The following is an 18,909-nucleotide window of genomic DNA, read 5'->3' as shown; positions in this document are numbered from 1 at the left end:
CAACATTTTTTTTTTGTCACTTTTAAACAACTGCCAGTCAGTGTAGTTCATTACTTCAACTCTGAACATGTTCCACTAATGTTTGACAACCAAAAAGTGTCCAGATATATTTTGTATTTATGGTTTTATCATTTGAAAGCATTTGCTGTGCTGTGTTTAGAATTGTCTTTTTTAAGTGTTAAATGTTATTTGTTTCATGTTCAAATAAATATCATTTTCGTATTTTGTGCAAAAACATTAATAGCTTTTGAGAGTGGCTTAAGTATTTATTTATTTGCGTTTTTTCACGCTCTTTAGCTACTTAAAATTTCACGTTGTTACAGTATTATAGTCACATTTATTAATATACACGCCTTTTAACGCCACTTATAATGCACATATTAATGCCTTATTTTGCATGACCATATTTTAGATAATTTAATCCACACCATAGCCTAAATGATGTTAGAGTTATAGTATTTACACCACAGACATTACTTACAATGCAACATAAACTGATAATTTTACATCACATGATTGCCACCAAACGTGCATTTTTATTCATGCTCCAATTAGCCTACTTATGTTTACATTATAGTCGCTAATTGCTGCGCGAAAGATTAACAGCACCATTCTTACTTGCACAGATGAATGGCAATGCTTTAATTCATCATAATTTAGGGTGGAATGATGATGTCCCTACAAGACCCCAAGAGGTCCACGTAAATTTACTGTCAGTAGGTCTAGTGTTCTGCACTTAAGTTGAGGCTCCGCCCACATAGCGATACTGGCCAATGAGCGCTTCGTAAAAAACGAGTGTCGCTAAACATGAAAATTGGAATCCTAGCGCCAGAGTTCCAAAAATGACGTCACAGTGACAGTAATGGTATTAGAGCCCCAAGCTCTTCTTTCTTATTATTGCTTGTTTATTTGCAACTTTGATCGTGTTCAACGCATTACTATTTGCAACTTGTTGTTTTTTGCTCATCTGCAACTTTGCTTATCTGCAGTTTATAGAATAGCAGTTAAAAGATACAGCTAAAATCACACTGCAAAAAAGCTGAGAACTGTGGACAAGTGTACGATTCACAACAATGTACACCACCACAATTTGTCAGTGATGCAGTGGGAACCCATCCACTTCTACCACTTGAACAGCAACCGGTTTCTGAAGTGAACGAGAAGAGAGGAGGAAGAATGAAGAAGAAATTTAAAAAGATAAAGAGGGTTTGGAAGGCACTATTTGGTAACAGCAGAGCTAGTGAAAAATACAACCAGAAGACTAGCTCAGCTGAGGGCGAGAAAAATGATGAGGGCTATGATGCAGCTGTGGTACATTCCAGGAGAAACACTGAAAGTATGTTACATGACCATGTTATGGGAAATGCATTTATTTGCTGAAGTTTTCATTGTCCAGGAAATAGGGCACGGTCAAAAATTTAGGGACATATTACATAATACAAAATCAAAGGCACTGAAAAACTGAGCACATGATACATGGCAATAGATACAGTCACATTTCCAGAGTCATTTTCAGTTAGTGAGTCAATTTCAACCTTGACAAATATCATCAGGAAGCACTATAACAATTTTCATTAAAAAACTTTAACAGATCAGTAGTCTATAAATGTTTAAATGATGATATAATGTGAATGTGTTAATGTTGTAAGAAAGTTGTTATAAAGTGTTAATATATAATTAGTGAGGCACATAAATGTATTGGTAATATGCCACTTGCACTTTTGTGCTAAAAGTAATTTTTCACTTGCGCATGAGAGTGAAATGCTTGCAGTGTAAAGCTGTGCCAAACAACATAAATGAATAACTCATAATTTATAGCTAGTATAGCTGTAGTAGGATATAAGTAGGCACTAATAATATGAAAATAACTTATATTATTATTAATTGTTGTTGTTGTCATTCCTCTTTAGACCAGATTACCAATGTCCAAGGCCAAGCTACAGCCCGCACTGAGTTGGATTTGAATGGTGATGCCCTAAAAGCTCCAGTGCAACAATGTGCTTTTGATGTCAATGGGGGAAAAGTAGGAAGAAAGAAGGAGAAATGTAAAAAGAAAAAGTCTTTTTGGAAGGTACTATTTGTTTGTATAAGACCTAGTAAAAAAGTCCTCCAAGCTCCAGTCCGTGCCGAGTCCAACTGGAGTGTTGATGCCCACCAAGCTCCAGTCTGCACTGAGTCTGACTGGAGTGTTGATGCCTTCCAAGCTGCAGTCCAGACCGAGTCTGACTTGAGTGTTGATGCCTTCCAAGCTGCAGTCCAAACCGAGTCCGACTGGAGTGTTGATGCCTTCCAAGCTGCAGTCCAAACCGAGTCCGACTGGAGTTTTGATGCCCTCCAAGCTCCAGTCCGCGCAGAGTCCGACTGGAGTGTTGATGCCCTCCAAGCTCCAGTCCGCGCCGAGTCCAACTGGAGTGTTGATGCCCTCCGAACTCCTGTCCGTGTTGAGTCTGATTGGAGTGTTGATGCCCTCCAAGCTCCAGTCTGCGCCGAGTCCGACTGGAGTGTTGATGCCCTCCAAACTCCTTTCCATGTCGAGTCTGACTGGAGTGTTGATGCCCTCCAAGCTCCAGTCTGCGCCGAGTCCGACTGGAGTGTTGATGCCCTCCAAGCTCTAGTCTGCGCAGAGTCCGACTGGAGTGTTGATGCCCTCCAAACTCCTTTCCATGTCGAGTCTGACTGGAGTGTTGATGCCCTCCAAGCTCCAGTCCGCGCCGAGTCCGACTGGAGTGTTGATGCCCTCCAAGCTCCAGTCCGCACCGAGTCTGACTGTAGTGTTGATGCCCTCCAAGCTCCTGTCCGTATTGAGTCTGACTGTAGTGTTGATGCCCTCCAAGCTCCAGTCTGCGCCGAGTCCGACTGGAGTGTTGATGCCCTCCAAACTCCTTTCCATGTGGAGTCTGACTGGAGTGTTGATGCCCTCCAAGCTCCAGTCCGCGCCGAGTCCGACTGTAGTGTTCATGCCCTCCAAGCTCCTGTCCGTGTTGAGTCTGACTGTAGTGTTGATGCCCTCCAAGCTCCAGACCGCGCCGGAGTCTGACTGGAGTGTTGATGCCCTCCAAGCTCCAGTCCGCACCGAGTCTGACTGTAGTGTTGATGCCCTCCAAGCTCCTGTCCGTGTTGAGTCTGACTGGAGTGTTGATGCCCTCCAAGCTCCAGACCGCGCCGAGTCTGACTGGAGTGTTGATGCCCTCCAAGCTCCAGTCCGCACCGAGTCTGACTGTAGTGTTGATGCCCTCCAAGCTCCTGTCCGCACCGAGTCTGACTGTAGTGTTGATGCCCTCCAAGCTCCAGACCGCGCCGAGTCTGACTGGAGTGTTGATGCCCTCCAAGCTCCAGACCGCGCCGAGTCTGACTGGAGTGTTGATGCCTTCCAAGCTCCAGACCGTGCCGAGTCCGACTGGAGTGTTGATGCCCTCCAAGCTCCAGTCCGCACCGAGTCTGACTGTAGTGTTCATGCCCTCCAAGCTCCTGTCCGTGTTGAGTCTGACTGTAGTGTTGATGCCCTCCAAGCTCCAGACCGCGCCGAGTCTGACTGGAGTGTTGATGCCCTCCAAGCTCCAGTCCGCACCGAGTCTGACTGTAGTGTTGATGCCCTCCAAGCTCCTGTCCGCACCGAGTCTGACTGTAGTGTTGATGCCCTCCAAGCTCCAGACCGCGCCGAGTCTGACTGGAGTGTTGATGCCCTCCAAGCTCCAGACCACGCCGAGTCTGACTGGAGTGTTGATGCCCTCCAAGCTCCAGTCCGCACCGAGTCTGACTGTAGTGTTGATGCCCTCCAAGCTCCAGTCCGCACCGAGTCTGACTGTAGTGTTGATGCCCTCCAAGCTCCAGACCGCGCCGAGTCCGACTGGAGTGTTGATGCCCTCCAAGCTCCAGTCCGCGCCGAGTCTGACTGGAGTGTTAATGCCCTCCAAGCTCCAGTCCGCACCGAGTCTGACTGGAGTGTTGATGCCCTCCAAGCTCCTGTCCGTGTTGAGTCTGACTGGAGTGTTGATGCCCTCCAAGCTCCAGTCTGCGCCGAGTCCGACTGGAGTGTTGATGCCCTCCAAGCTCCAGACAGCGCCGAGTCCGACTGGAGCATTGATGCCCTCCAAGCTCCAGTCCGCGCCGAGTCCGACTGGAGCGTTGATGCCCTCCAAGCTCCAGTCCGCGCCGAGTCCGACTGGAGCGTTGATGCCCTCCAAGCTCCAGTCAGCACCGAGTCCAACTGGAGTGTTGATGCCCTCCAAGCTCCTGTCCGTGTTGAGTCTGATTGGAGTGTTGATGCCCTCCAAGCCCCAGTCTGCACCGAGTCCGACTGGAGTGTTGATGCCCTCCAAACTCCTTTCCATGTCGAGTCTGACTGGAGTGTTGATGCCCTCCAAGCTCCAGTCTGCGCCGAGTCCGACTGGAGTGTTGATGCCCTCCAAGCTCCAGTCTGCACCGAGCCCGACTGGAGTTTTGATGCCCTCCAAGCTCCAGTCTGTGCCGAGTCCGACTGGAGCGTTGATGCCCTCCAAGCTCCAGTCCGCGCCGAGTCCGACTGGAATGTTGATGTCCTCCAAGCTCCTGTCCGTGTTGAGTCTGACTGGAGTGTTGATGCCCTCCAAGCTCCTGTCCGTGTTGAGTCTGACTGGAGTGTTGATGCCCTCCAAGCTCCAGACCGTGCCGAGTCTGACTGTAGTGTTGATGCCCTCCAAGCTCCTGTCCGTGTTGAGTCTGACTGGAGTGTTGATGCCCTTCAAGCTCCAGTCCGCACCGAGTCCGACTGGAGTGTTGATGCCCTCCAAGCTCCAGTCCGCACCGAGTCTGACTGGAGTGTTGATGCCCTCCAAGCTCCTGTCCGTGTTGAGTCTGACTGTAGTGTTGATGCCCTCCAAGCTCCTGTCCGTGTTGAGTCTGACTGGAGTGTTGATGCCCTTCAAGCTCCTGTCCGTGTTGAGTCTGACTGTAGTGTTGATGCCCTCCAAGCTCCTGTCCGTGTTGAGTCTGACTGGAGTGTTGATGCCCTCCAAGCTCCAGACCGTGCCGAGTCTGACTGTAGTGTTGATGCCCTCCAAGCTCCTGTCCGTGTTGAGTCTGACTGGAGTGTTGATGCCCTTCAAGCTCCAGTCCGCACCGAGTCCGACTGGAGTGTTAATGCCCTCCAAGCTCCAGTCCGCACCGAGTCCGACTGTAGTGTTGATGCCCCAGTCCGCGCCAAGTCTGCCTGGAGCGTGGACGCTCTACAAACTTCAGGCAACACCAATTCCTTGTTTGATCCTTGCTCAGGTATGAAGCAGTCATTAATTTGCACTTTAAAGTTTATATTTAATACTGATTTTATATGCACTTAATGGGGAGTGGATGAAAATGAAGTTGTAATGTAAAAATCATATTTTAGTAAGTTTATTGTACTTCTAACAAAATATCCCAAAAATATCCAAATTGAGTTTCAATTATTTTGAGCTCATAAAACTGAATGTGTAAATGATATCAGATGAAAAAAAATGTTTAATATAGTTTTATGTTAAATAAATATAAACTATGTAGGACATGTCACTGCTTAATTTTTAATGTCAAATACTCTTATTTATCTTTTTTTAGATATCTTTTCCTACTATGAAGTCGGCAATATGCTGGGGCAAGGAGGATTTGGAGCCGTCTACGAAGGGAGGCGTGTGATGGATGGCCTTGAGGTATCATTTTTTATTTTTTACTTAGCTAGTCATTTCTTATTTTCATCCCTTTGCATTTATTACAAGTCCTAGTATATTTTATGTCCAGCGTTTAGAGCAATTCACCATTTTAAACTGTCAGATGGACTAAATATGCTGTACTTGTTTTGAAATTATATTAACAAACTTTACATGTCTGTATTAATGATTGCAATGATATGGCCTCTAAAGGTTAACTGAAAATATTTCTCACACAAATTCTTCTTTCTTTTGTTGATCAGGTGGCAGTGAAGTTCGTCAAGAAATCAGAGGATACAAAATATATCAACTTTGTAAGTAGACTGTATTTTTCCCCGAGTCACTGTATTCAGTATTTGGGAATCCACCTCTATCTAACAATTAAAAAAACTGTTCTTCCTTTAGACTGAACCTCTTCCATTGGAAGTCGCTCTTTTAATCCTTGCAAATGAAGGCCCCAGAGTTCCCCACATAATCCAGCTGCTGGACTGGAAGGATGTGGGTGAATACTACATCATGGTTCTGGAGCGGCCCGTTCCCTGTGAGGACTTGCTTGATTTTGTGCAGCGCCACGGAGGCAGAATCGACGAGGTATTGGCTCGAGTTATCATGCGGCAGGCAACTCAAGCCGCTTATATGAGCTGCCAACGTGGAGTGCTGCACCGGGACATCAAACAGGAAAACCTGTTGATCAACAAGGACACCCTGGAAGTCAAACTAATTGACTTTGGGTGCGGCGACCTCCTTCAAACCATGGCCTATACTACATTCATGGGTATGTATTGAAGCCATAGAACAGGAATCACTCAAGTATCAAGCTAACGGACACATAGACAAAATGCCGTGGTAATGCAATGCACATAACAAAATCTCTTTCTTACAGGCACACGAATGTACTGTCCACCTGAATTTCTATCACAGGGCAAGTACCACGGGGAACCAGCGACAGTATATTCATTGGGAGTGCTCTTGTTCTCACTTATATGTGGGACATTTCCAGACAGTCACGACAAGATTATGATCGATCTGAATCGTTGGTTCATAGCTGGCTTGTCACAAGGTGAGATTTTCATGACAACAAAGGAAGCAGATTGTAGTTCTAAATCATACAAAAGAGAATAAAGAAACAAGACAGGCATCAGAAAAGTGTAAATAATGCAGGATTGTTTTTCAGATTTTTGACCCCTGGTCATGTTGTAAAGTTTATAGTAAAATAAAAGTTAAATAATGAAGGTATGAAGTTACAGGTAATAATCAGTTGTCGCTCCTGTCTTTCTGTACAGAGTGCTGCCAACTGATCTGCTCTTGCCTGCAGCGTGATCCAAAAAAGAGACTCGATTTGGGCAAGATTCTGCACCATAAATGGTTTAAGGTACTGAAGTAAAAATATTTTAAGAGATTAATATAAATTATGAAGATTCTGAAAGCCTTTTGTTGGTTATATACTGAATCCTCATACATGTTAATGATTAGTTTTAACAGTAGGAAGACACTCCAGGATGTTTCCAAGTCAAAATACGGCTAAATAATAAACCTGATTTTTTCTTTGGTTTTTAGGGCATAAATATGAAGAAAACTGTCATATAGTGGCCATGTTCCCTGTCACAGCCAGCCCATGTCTTGTCATGTACCGTTGGCTCATCATTTAATTTGGGCTTGCTCCATTTACATCCTTGCAAGCCCCCCAAAAAGATAAATAAAGTAAGATAATAATAACACAAAGTTATGTTCTTATGTAGAAGATAAATATATATATATATATATATATATATATATATATATATGTATATATATATATGTGTGTGTGTGTGTGTGTGTCCCTGTTACAGTTAATGTTGTCACATTTTCCAGGGTAAATAAATATCACATTAAAAAGAAAACAAATATAGTTCTATTTTGTTTTTTATTCATATTATTTTGTATTTTTTATATTTTAATACTAATTATACATTTCATAGTGTTTTTATGCATTTTTATATTTATTCCAAAATAATAACTTAAGGCAGTAACAATTTGAACAATATTCTGGAAACAGTTTACAACAAGATTTCATTAGTTAACATTAGTTAACTACTTTAGTTAACATGAACTAAGAATAAACAATAGCCTACTTCTACAGCATTTATTAATCTTAGTTAATGCATTGTTAAATGCTTTATTAAATCCAAAAGTTATGTTTGTTAACATTAGTTTTAACATTGCACTGTGAACTAACAATGAAAACTGTATTTGTATTAACTAATGTAAACAAAGATTAATAAATACTGTAATAAATGTTCATAATTTGTTCATGTTAGTTAACTCATTAAATGACACCTTATTGTAAAATGTTACCAATATTTTTTTATTTGTGAACTGATGTTCAGCTCATCGTCATAAAAGCTCTGTAAACACTGCCACAGACACAAAGATATATCTTTCATTTCATCACAACAATGCTCACTAAAAACATGTCATCACGTCATCACGTTTTCAAGTCATCATGTTTTCAAGTCAAGTCAAGTCTGATACATACAGATAGATACAGATAAAATCTAAAATCTAAAATCTAAAATCTAAAATACACTATACAAATAAGGGCATGTAAAAAAATAAAAATAAAGTTAAATAAAGCAGTGCACGGCACATGGCAGATAGAGTGCAAACCAGTGAGGTGAACAAACAGTGCAGATAAAAAGAGTATAGTGCAAAAAAAAAAAAAAAAAAAAAAAAAAAAAAACTTATTCAGTCTGATTAAAGTAGTAGAGGTAGTAGAATGACATCAGTTCTATGCTGAATGAGGTAGTGAGCAGACCAATGCTGCACAAAGTGACTGGTGCATGTTATTGTATGTTATTGGAGGGGGGGGAGTGGAAGGACCTGGGGGGGGGTTGGGTCATAGTTCAGTGGTGCCTGGGGCAGAAGAGGGAAGGGGGGGGGGCAAGTTCAGGAGCGAGCAGAGGGCCCTGAAGAAGCTGTGTGACGGGTGGGTGGGATCACCTGCAATGCAGAGGGCTTTACGGGTGAGACGGGTTCAATAAATGTCCTGGAGGGAGGGGAGAGAGACACCAATGATCTTCTCAGCTGCTCTCACTATGCGTTGAAGAGTCTTCCTGCAGGACCACACAGTAATGCAACTCGTCAGGATGCTCTCGATGGTGCCTCTGTAGAAGGTGCACATGATGGGGGCTGGGGCTCTAGCTCTTCTCAGTTTGCGGAGGAAGTAGAGACGCTCATGTGCTTTCTTGGCCAGTGCTGTGGTGTTGTCGTTCCAGGAGAGGTCCTCTGTGATGTGCACACCCAGGAACTGCTGCTCACTCTCTCCACAGACGCACCATTGATGGTCAGAGGAACATGCTGAGTGTGCGCTCTCCTGAAGTCAACAACAATCTCCTTCATCTTCTCCATGTTCAGAGAGAGATTGTTGTCACTGCACCACCCGGCCAGGCGGCTCACCTCGCTCCTGTAGTTTGTCTCATCTCTGTTGCTAATGAGACCCAGCACAGTCGTGTCATCCGCAAACTTAATAAAGAGGTTGGAGTTGTGTGACGGTGTGCAGTCGTGTGTTAGCAGGGTGAAGAGGAGGGGGCTCAGCACACATCCTTGGGGGGCCCCAGTGTTCAGTGTGATGGTGCTGCCGGCCCGTACTGCCTGAGGTCTGCAGTCAGAAAGTCCAACAGCCATTGGACTTTTCAGACCATTTCAAGTTTTATTTCTTCATTCAGCTGAAAGTTCGCACGAAAACAGGAGGTGGGATTTATTGCATGAATCAATCACATGCCATCATTTTCTTAATTCAGACCGAGAGCTCGCACAAAAAGGGATTTATACAGGAACCAATTACATCCAATCATAACGGATCATATCCAATTGTAGCGCAAAGGAGGCATATACAGGGAGTTGTTGTTTTAAACACATACAAAATGCAACAAGCTTGAAATATGTACATTTTTTAGTAAGAGAGAGAGTCCTGGTTCACACACACACACACACACACACACACACACACACACACACACACACACACACACACACACACACACACACACACACAAACACACATATTGTAGCCCTGTATCAGGTAACTTTTTCACCTACATTAGTTTACATTAGTTTACATTAGTCTTTTAATAGTGAGTGAGTGAAATTACTGAAAATTAATAATACACAACCATGTGCAAACTAAGTTGTACACTCTGGAGTACTGCAGTATTTTTCACTCTTTCACTGTCAACAGTGTACTAACATTTCTGTAAGTCCTTCAGGATTTAAAAAAACAATATAAACTGCAACTAGAGCTGGAAGAGGCCCAACAATAGAGAAAATACTGACTTACAGTGACAGGAAGTAGTGAATGAATGTTCCATGTAGGGACACTGTATAGGGACCAGAGCACAGTTCATTCATGGAGCTCTTTTCTAACGAGCTCATGATCTGAATCCGGTGTGTTAAATAAGTGAGACATGCAAAACACGTAGGGAGCGGGTCGCCTTTTAGCTTCATCTTAGGTGTTGGGATGGACTGGTCTGAGACAGTGTTGCCAACTAATTTTCAGGGGAAGTTGCTATAGGAAGATCGATTTGTTGCTAAAAGTTGCTAAATGACATTGTGATGTCGTTGCGTGATGACGTCATTGCATAACCATTACACAAAACAGCGTTTTACAACATTGAATTATTGAACAGATAAACATGTATTTTCTTATAACTAGTAAAACTGCACATTCTGAACAATTATAGTTTTAAGCAGTGTACTGGAAACAATTTACTGTTAAATACACAAAACACCACAAAAATAAAACACAATCAACAATCTATATGAAGGAACAATACGTATTTATTTTTTAATTTTAATATTCTTTAAATTCCACAATGCACTTTGTGTTTTCAGGTTACAGTTTAGTTTTTCCACATATTTTGTTCTTACAGTGTACCTAACTGAACAACAATTATATATACACAAGCTAATAACATGCTGTATCATAAATGTACATTTATTATTGACCATTTGGAACTAGCAACTTAATGCACATTTGATGTTTGTACTGTTCAGCATCTTTCTCTAGCACTCTCCAGGTTGATGTACTGTTTGGCTGGCTAGCTGTTCAATGGTTTCCTCTTTTTGTTTAATTTACATGCAAATGTGTGTCTTTTTTTAGCATTTGAGTCACTTTACAAAAGTTGCCAAAAACATTTTAAAAATAGCTAAATTTGTTGCTAGGTGCTTTTTGGGAAAAAAGTTGCTAGGGTAGTCTGAAAAGTTGCTAAATCTAGCAACAAAATTGCTAAGTTGGCAACACTGGTCTGAGAATGGCCCTGGGAGAGAGGGGGTAATAGCATTTATTTGCAAGGCAAATCTTATGAGTCATATTACTTTTAACTACTGTCATACAACTGCTCAAATAGCTATGAACTGAAAATTAACAAAATTTCTCTTCGGTTTGATAGCACAGTTTGTGTAGACCAGGGTTCCTCAATAGGCAGAGAAAAATGTTTAGCCCACGCTAATTTCAAATAATGTGGCATGAAAATTCAAACGCAGCATCAGAAAGCAGCATTAACTTACATTGTGTCTACACTGGACGCGAGAGGCGCGATGCGATGCAACAAAATACAATAGAACTTATTATAATCTGTGACGTGTCTACACTGGATGTGACGCAGCGCAGCGCAACAAATTCCGGACAGAAAACTACTGACTCCTTCTATTTATGATGTGCTGACATAATGTTCAAATGATGTGCGATGCTTTGTGTTCAGTGTAGATACGATGTGACAGCAAAAACATGGCAAGTGTGAAGTAAAGAAAAGTGGACACTGAAAATAGAATGGACTGAACAGTTTTGCGTGAGTGAGTGAGTGAGTGAGTGAGTGAGTGAGTGAGTGATACCATCTTTGTTATGGAAGTTGGTTCGCAGTGAGTTCACAGTTTTAACGCAAGTTTGCTTTAGCCAAATTTATTTTCAAGATCTGAGGTAAAATATATATTGTTGCTTTTACTATGGCTATAAAGATCACGCAAAATAATATTCAAACTCACATTAGACACTTTTAACATTGAATAAAGCACATAATCATTACCTGAGATTATCACTGTCAGATTTTGTTTGTTGTCGCAGAAAATAAAAACCATTTCTAAAATAGAATTTTACACAGTATTACAGTGTACACAGTGTACACACAAAACACTGAGATTTATTTTCAACACACAAAAAAAAGAAAATAAATCTCAGTATAAAAATATTAATGCTGACAGATCTAATAACTGAATCTGCAATTAGGGAAAGTGGTACAATGAAACTTGAAAGACTCGGGTGTCATTACAGAGAGCTGTGTGAGAATTTGTTGGTCCACATCAACATTGGCGTGGTTTCACAGATCCGAAAGGAGCTTATGTCAAGGGGAAGGCAAAGGGGGAAGACATGTATTAAAATATAGTCATAACTCATACAATTAAATAAGGAGGCAATTAACACACTACTGTACTGAGCATTTTGGTCTCCTCTGTGCTATATTTGTGTCACCTCTGTAGTGCAAATTAATTTTGTTAATAGGCCTACTGATTTTATTTGAACTTATTTGTATTCCATTGTTTTAATTAGAAATTTAGAAAAAGCTTATAAAAATAAACTTTTGAATTTGACATAAAAAAATAACTTGAAAAACGCTTAACGTGGCTTAATGTACTAAGACAGTGATATTAACAGACCAAAATCACTAAACATCATACTAATAAAGTATACTATCTAAAAAAAATCAGATGAGCCAAGAATATGAATGCAACGCGTTGAATAACACGTTAAGCCTTTTCCTCCCATAGAAAACCGTTATAAGAAACCGCTTAATGTGGCTTAATGTACTAAGACAGTGATTTTAAAAAAAAACAAACTCACTAAACATTACACTATGTGTTATTAAACGCGTTGCATAAAAAGCAGTTGCAAATGACGTACAAAATAAATATAGGCTACTCACCTTTGCACCAATAAAACTAAAGTAGCACTTTGTTTTACTACCAAATTATATGTAATATATTTAGATTTATTTCCACAACATGATGCATGATGGGATATACACTGAGCATTGAATGCCGCTCCGGAGCAGTATTCGAGAGAGTGTGGATTTAGTGTGCGTTAAGGGCACTGCACTTTGGCGTTTTTAAGATCTGGGGTGCGTTTCCCGTACAACTACGAAACTCGCTGATTAACCACCATAGTACGATGCATCGTTATGGAAACGAACTAGCTAGTCACGACTGTTTCCCGAAACCATGGCACCTGTGTCGCAGGTCCATCGTTCAAACTCTGGCTGTTTCTCAATATGCGTTCTTTGCGTTCTTGGAATTGAGAAACAGCCTCTATCAAACTACGTTGGTTTGCAAGTATAGGTCTCTGCAGGAAAGTAATGGGAGTTACCAGATCAGGGTGTTTTTAGACCATGATACCTGATTGACTGACGTCATAGTGATGGTAGGTTTAGGGGTGGGGTTAGGTAAGGGGGATCATTTTGATTGCATGATTTAGAAACACCCAGCAGTTTGAAAACACCCACAAGGTCATAAACGCCCACTTTTGCTCTGCAGAGACCTAAGCAAAGAGTATAGAAGCCCAAGAGGCGAAACTCTGTTGTGTTATGGGTAACAGTCTGTAGATGGCGCTGCGGAGGCGTGGCCGCCATTATGGACTGAAAGCTGCTGAAATCATCATATGATCAGTTCTTTCATCGTATGATCAGTTCTTTCAATCAGTTATTGTTCATTTTTAGAAATCTATACAAAACTTGAACTGATATTTATTGTTTGTTTGTTTAAATCTCTACCAGTGTAGAGGTTTTGCTGTTCGTTTTTTGAAATCTATAGAAAACTTGAACTGGCTAGTAGCTGGCTAGTAGTACACTAGTTTCCGAAAGATGGTCAGAGTTCTTTTTTGTTCATGTGTGCATTTGCTAGATTATACACCTTTTTGACTAATGCTTCCATTCTATGTCAATGCCTCTTCTCTCACAAAAAGAAAAAAAAAATACAAACAAACTTCTCATGCACAAATGCACACACAATAGATGGTGGTGTCTGATTAATTACTGAGATCTTATGGCACCACTTCCATTTTAGTACTGTTTATAGTTCATGTGTGCACTTGCTAGATTGCACATCTTTTTTGTACCTTTCCGTCTGTAATAGGACATTCACAGATTGTTTTTGTTCTTGCCATTGAAACGTTCACTGTGTGCACTTTCACTGAAAATGTTGAAAAACAAGTTGTTAATATTTTTGTGAAATTCTATGTAAAAGATGAACTGTCTTTAGAAATGCTCATTTATAATTTTATTTATTTATTTATTTATTTTTCCAAATCATATATATGGTGATGTTCACTAATGCCAAAATCAACATTTGAATAAATCTTATTACTGTGTGTCTGCCTATATATATTATTTCATGAATTTCTGTTATTCATATAACAAGGAAAATGCATAATAGAACATAAATATTGATAGATTAAAGGTTTGCAGTAATGTTATAATTGTATCTTTGCAAACCGTAAGTGGAAGGCTAATGAAGCCGATTCGGTGGGGAACATACCCTTACGAAAAAGTACTATAGGAATCTTGTAGTATTTTGGGACAAAATATTATAGTAATCTTACAGGAATACTAGGCCTATAGTAATTTGGGACACACTACAGAAGTACGATAAGACTACTATAGAAATACTATAGCAGCTTAAAAATATTATAGAGGTATTACAGAACATCACAGAAGTATGTTATGCTCTGTAATACCTGTATAATATCCTAGAGCCGCTATAGTATTTCTATAGTAGTCTTATAGTACTTCTATAGTAATATTTTGTTCCAAAATTTTATTTTCCTAAGGGTAATTAGGCCATGCATAACCGACACATATAGACGTATATTTTCTGTCATTTAACGTCGGTCATCCTCATTAATGTATTTTAAATTGTTTTCATATTTAGATATGACGGCCAGAAAAAAATTAAGTTATGTTAATTTTTTGTTATGTTAAGTTTTTCAGTGCCATTGACTCCCATTATTTCTCGGCGTTTTGCTTCAGTTTTCAGTCCATAATGGCGGCCGCGCCGTCACGTCATGGGGGCAACTGTTGCTATGGAGCGTTCTATTGAGTTTCGCCTCTTGGCTTCTATACTCTTTGGTTTGAGCTGTCGTTCTTCTTTTTCTTCGGTCTAATGGCTGACTGGAGCCATGAGCACATGCCGCCACCTACAGTAATTTGGTTTTATTTAATCTTTTCTTCGACTTTTTTTTATTTTATTTTTTTTATTTCCAGAATTACACATAAAGTAATACAGTAAATCCAAATATTTAACAAATAATATTCTAAATGATTACAAATCATCATAAGACATGAAGAACATTAAAGGTAACATTCATATCAATGAAATTAACGAACATTCGATTCACACATTTAAAAAAACACATACACACACACACACACACACACAAAAAAAACATAACGGAAAGGGGTATACATATATAATTAAAATAAAGAAGAGAAATTTAATTCTTTGATAATGTCCATAGTTCTTAATGCTTTGCGGTTTGAAAGTCCTTTCAGTGTTTCAAAGTAAATCTTCATGTCAGCCTTTAAATGGTAGATATTGGGTATCCTTTCAGACCATTTACATTTATGTAGCCTATGTAAAACTTACCAAGTAATAAAATAAGATTTAACACAAAACTGTGACTTTTATCTATATCTTTTTTGTCATAATAAAAAAAACATCCTTTTTCTCTATGCAAATTTTAATTCCACTCAACATATTAAATAAATATTCCACATCAATCCAGAAAAACCTCACATACATGCATTCAAAGAAAAGATGTAAGACAGTTTCAGTATCCTTTTTGCAAAATGTACACGATTCAGAAAGGTCATTTTTATATCGTTTTAGGAACTCATTTGTTGGGTAAATTTTATGTATAATTTTAAAGTATATTTCAAAAACTTTATTATTAATACAGTATTTATTATTATAAGTACAAATCAATCTCCAATTAATATTTCCAAAAAGTTCATTCCAAAAATATTTATTTCGAGGCGTAGCAGGGCAGTGAACCAAGCATCTGAAGAACTTATTATTACATTTACTATCTTTTATATCAATTCCGTTTAACAAAACCTGTTTTTTATTCATTGATTGCTTATGAGGTTCACTACTACCTCTCAAGAGTCTCAATAAACCTTCTGGAATTGCATCAAAGACAATACTATACTCCCTTGGAGTTATTGGAACCCTAAATATGTTTAAAAATTCAGGATATGTTAGTAAGTAACCCTCATTATTCATCAGTTGTGAGACCATTAGAATATCGTTTTTAATCCAATTGTCATAGAAAATTGATTTATTCTTATATTTAACAATTGTATTATTCCAGATTAACTGTTTGTGAGGGGAGAAGTTATGTTTGTATATAAGAAGCCAACATAAAAGAGCCTGTCGATGAAAATTGGATAGCTGAATGGGGAGCTTGTTAACCTCAAAGTCACATTTTAAAAGGAACTCTATACCACCAACTTTTTCAAAAATAAGATTTGGAATGATATACCATAGTTTATCAGTATGCTTAATATAGCGTTTAATCCAGTTCAATTTGAAGATTGTATTAGAAGTACCAAAATCAAGCACATTTAAACCTCCTTGATTATAAGAATTACATAAAATATTTTTATTTAAATAGTGTGACTTGTTTTTCCATATAAAGTTGAATAAGGTTGAATCGATTTTTTTAATACAAGATTTTGGTACATCTAACACCTTTGCAGGATAGACTAAATGAGACAGCCCCTCAGTTTTGGACAAAAGAACTCTACCTTTGAGTGATAAATCCCTCATAAGCCACATATCAAATCTCTTTTTCGTTTCTTTTCTTCGACTCGAATTATGCTTTTGAAATGACGTTACGTAGGAGTCGAGTAATAACGAATCATTCATTTGTTCTGCAATATACAGTCGTGGCCAAAAGTTTTGAGAATTACATAAATATTAGTTTTCAAAAAGTTTGCTGCTAAACTGCTTTTAGATCTTTGTTTCAGTTGTTTCTGTGACGTTTCAAAGGCTTTTATCGACAATTACATGACATTTATGCAAAGAGTCAGTATTTGCAGTGTTGGCCCTTATTTTTCAGGACCTCTGCAATTCGACTGGGCATGCTCTCAATCAACTTCTGGGCCAAATCCTGACTGATAGCAACCCATTCTTTCATAATAACTTCTTGGAGTTTGTCAGAATTAGTGGGTTTTTGTTTGTCCACCCGCCTCTTGAGGATTGACCACAAGTTCTCAATGGGATTAAGATCTGGGGAGTTTTCCAGGCCATGGACCCAAAATTTCAACATTCTGGTCCCCGAGCCACTTAGTTATCACTTTTGCCTTATGGCACGGTGCTCCATCGTGCTGGAAAATGCATTGTTCTTCACCAAACTGTTGTTGGATTGTTGGAAGAAGTTGCTGTTGGAGGGTGTTTTGGTACCATTCTTTATTCATGGCTGTGTTTTTGGGCAGAATTGTGAGTGAGCCCACTCCCTTGGATGAGAAGCAACCCCACACATGAATGGTGTCAGGATGCTTTACTGTTGGCATGACACAGGACTGATGGTAGCGCTCACCTTTTCTTCTCCGGACAAGCATTTTTTCCAGATGCCCCAAACAATCAGAAAGGGGCTTCATCGGAGAATATGACTTTGCCCCAGTCCTCAGCAGTCCATTCACTATACTTTCTGCAGAAGATCAATCTGTCCCTGATGTTTTTTTTTGAGAGAAGTGGCTTCTTTGCTGCCCTTCTTGACACCAGGCCATCTTCCAAAAGTCTTGGCCTCACTGTGCGTGCAGATGCGCTCACACCTACCTGCTGCCATTCCTGAGCAAGCTCTGCACTGGTGGCACTCCGATCCCGCAGCTGAGTCCTCTTTAGGAGACGATCCTGGCGCTTGCTGGACTTTCTTGGACGCCATGAAGCCTTCTTTACAAGAATTGAACCTCTTTCCTTGAAGTTCTTGATGAACCTATAAATTGTTGATTTAGGTGCAATCTTAGTAGCCACAATATCCTTGCCTGTGAAGCCATTTTTATGCAACGCAATGATGGCTGCACGCGTTTCTTTGCAGGTCACCATGGTTAACAATGGAAGAACAATGATTTCAAGCATCACCCTCCTTTTAACATGTCAAGTCTGCCATTCTAACCCAATCAGCCTGACATAATGATCTCCAGCTTTGTGCTCGTCAACATTCTCACCTGAGTTAACAAGATGATTACTGAAATGATCTCAGCAGGTCCTTTAATGACAGCAATGAAATGCAGTGGAAAGGTTTTTTTGGGATTAAGTTAATTTTCATGGCAAAGAAGGACTATGCAATTCATCTGATCACTCTTCATAACATTCTGGAGTATATGCAAATTGCTATTATAAAAACTTAAGCAGCAACTTTTCCAATTTCCAATATTTATGTAATTCTCAAAACTTTTGGCCACGACTGTATTATATAGGCTACATATACACACACAGATTTAAAAATGTGCTCTTTTCTGATCCCAATGTCTATAATTTCACAATTTCATATAAATACCATTTCTTATTTAATATTGATAGGCCTAGCACAGTTGAAAAAAATACATGGGTGTTTAAAAAACTGTGATGTAGTGTTGTGGACACCTGTTGCTTATTTTGTTCAAATTTTAATATGTAAGTCTTCTTGCCATTCAGCCATGTGTTAATGAAAATGACATAAAAAAAAAAAAAAACAATTTTCAAAGCATGACATTTCTGTTCTTTTGGAGGAGGTGGAAAATAATAAAGTCCAGCTATTTTCAAAGCTGAAAAAATACTGCATTACAAATACTGACAAAAAAATAAAATCTGGGCAGAAATCACTCAAAAAATAAATGATGCTGGTTATGGATATGAACAAAGCCCAGAAGAAGTCAGGAATAAGTGGAGGGACTTCGCAAGTGTGACAAAACGGAGGGCTGCGGCACGTTTTGGCCATCCTGGGGCCTGTTGCATTGGAAGGATCCTTGGAGGTATAGATACATGTGCATCAACAGGGCCTTTGCCTTCAAAGTTCAGGCCTCCAACATCAGCCCCTTTCCACCCTGGGCCTCTAATACCAGGCCCTCTCCAGTCTGACCCTTCAACATCAGGCCCCCTCCTGCCTGGGCCTCTAACATCAGGCTTCACATTTTCAGAGGGCAATAAGAAGAAACAACGCCTTAAGTTAATTTGTTAGCTACACTGCATT

The 18,909-nt window shown here is 39.9% G+C and overlaps 1 protein-coding gene across 1 annotated transcript; it reads left to right on the top strand.

Annotated features, from left to right (window-relative positions):
* The first annotated feature begins 2,957 nt into the window (after window positions 1-2,957).
* LOC109056507 lies at window positions 2,958-7,338 on the top strand. The gene is made up of 7 exons (XM_042768255.1): window positions 2,958-5,250; window positions 5,566-5,657; window positions 5,918-5,968; window positions 6,060-6,429; window positions 6,538-6,714; window positions 6,938-7,026; window positions 7,212-7,338. The coding sequence occupies exons 1-7, from the start codon at window positions 2,958-2,960 to the stop codon at window positions 7,239-7,241; spliced, it is 3,102 nt and encodes a 1,033-aa protein (XP_042624189.1). The 3' UTR covers window positions 7,242-7,338.
* Window positions 7,339-18,909: the final 11,571 nt, after the last annotated feature.

The sequence above is a fragment of the Cyprinus carpio genome, chromosome A12 (assembly GCF_018340385.1).
Source record: "Cyprinus carpio isolate SPL01 chromosome A12, ASM1834038v1, whole genome shotgun sequence".
NCBI classification, from domain to species: Eukaryota; Metazoa; Chordata; class Actinopteri; order Cypriniformes; family Cyprinidae; genus Cyprinus; species Cyprinus carpio.
The sequence above is the reverse complement of the archived record's forward strand: the minus strand, read 5'-3'. Positions and strand labels throughout refer to the sequence as shown.

What these genes read in the sequence shown, in the direction of transcription:
- LOC109056507 (XM_042768255.1), top strand. Translation starts at nt 2,958, where the DNA reads ATGCCCTCCAAGCTCCTGTCCGTGTTGAGTCTGACTGTAGTGTTGATG. An exon ending in CTTGTTTGATCCTTGCTCAG is followed by an intron (nt 5,251 to 5,565) that starts GTATGAAGCAGT and finishes ATCTTTTTTTAG; the next exon opens with ATATCTTTTCCTACTATGAA. An exon ending in CATAGCTGGCTTGTCACAAG is followed by an intron (nt 6,715 to 6,937) that starts GTGAGATTTTCA and finishes CTTTCTGTACAG; the next exon opens with AGTGCTGCCAACTGATCTGC.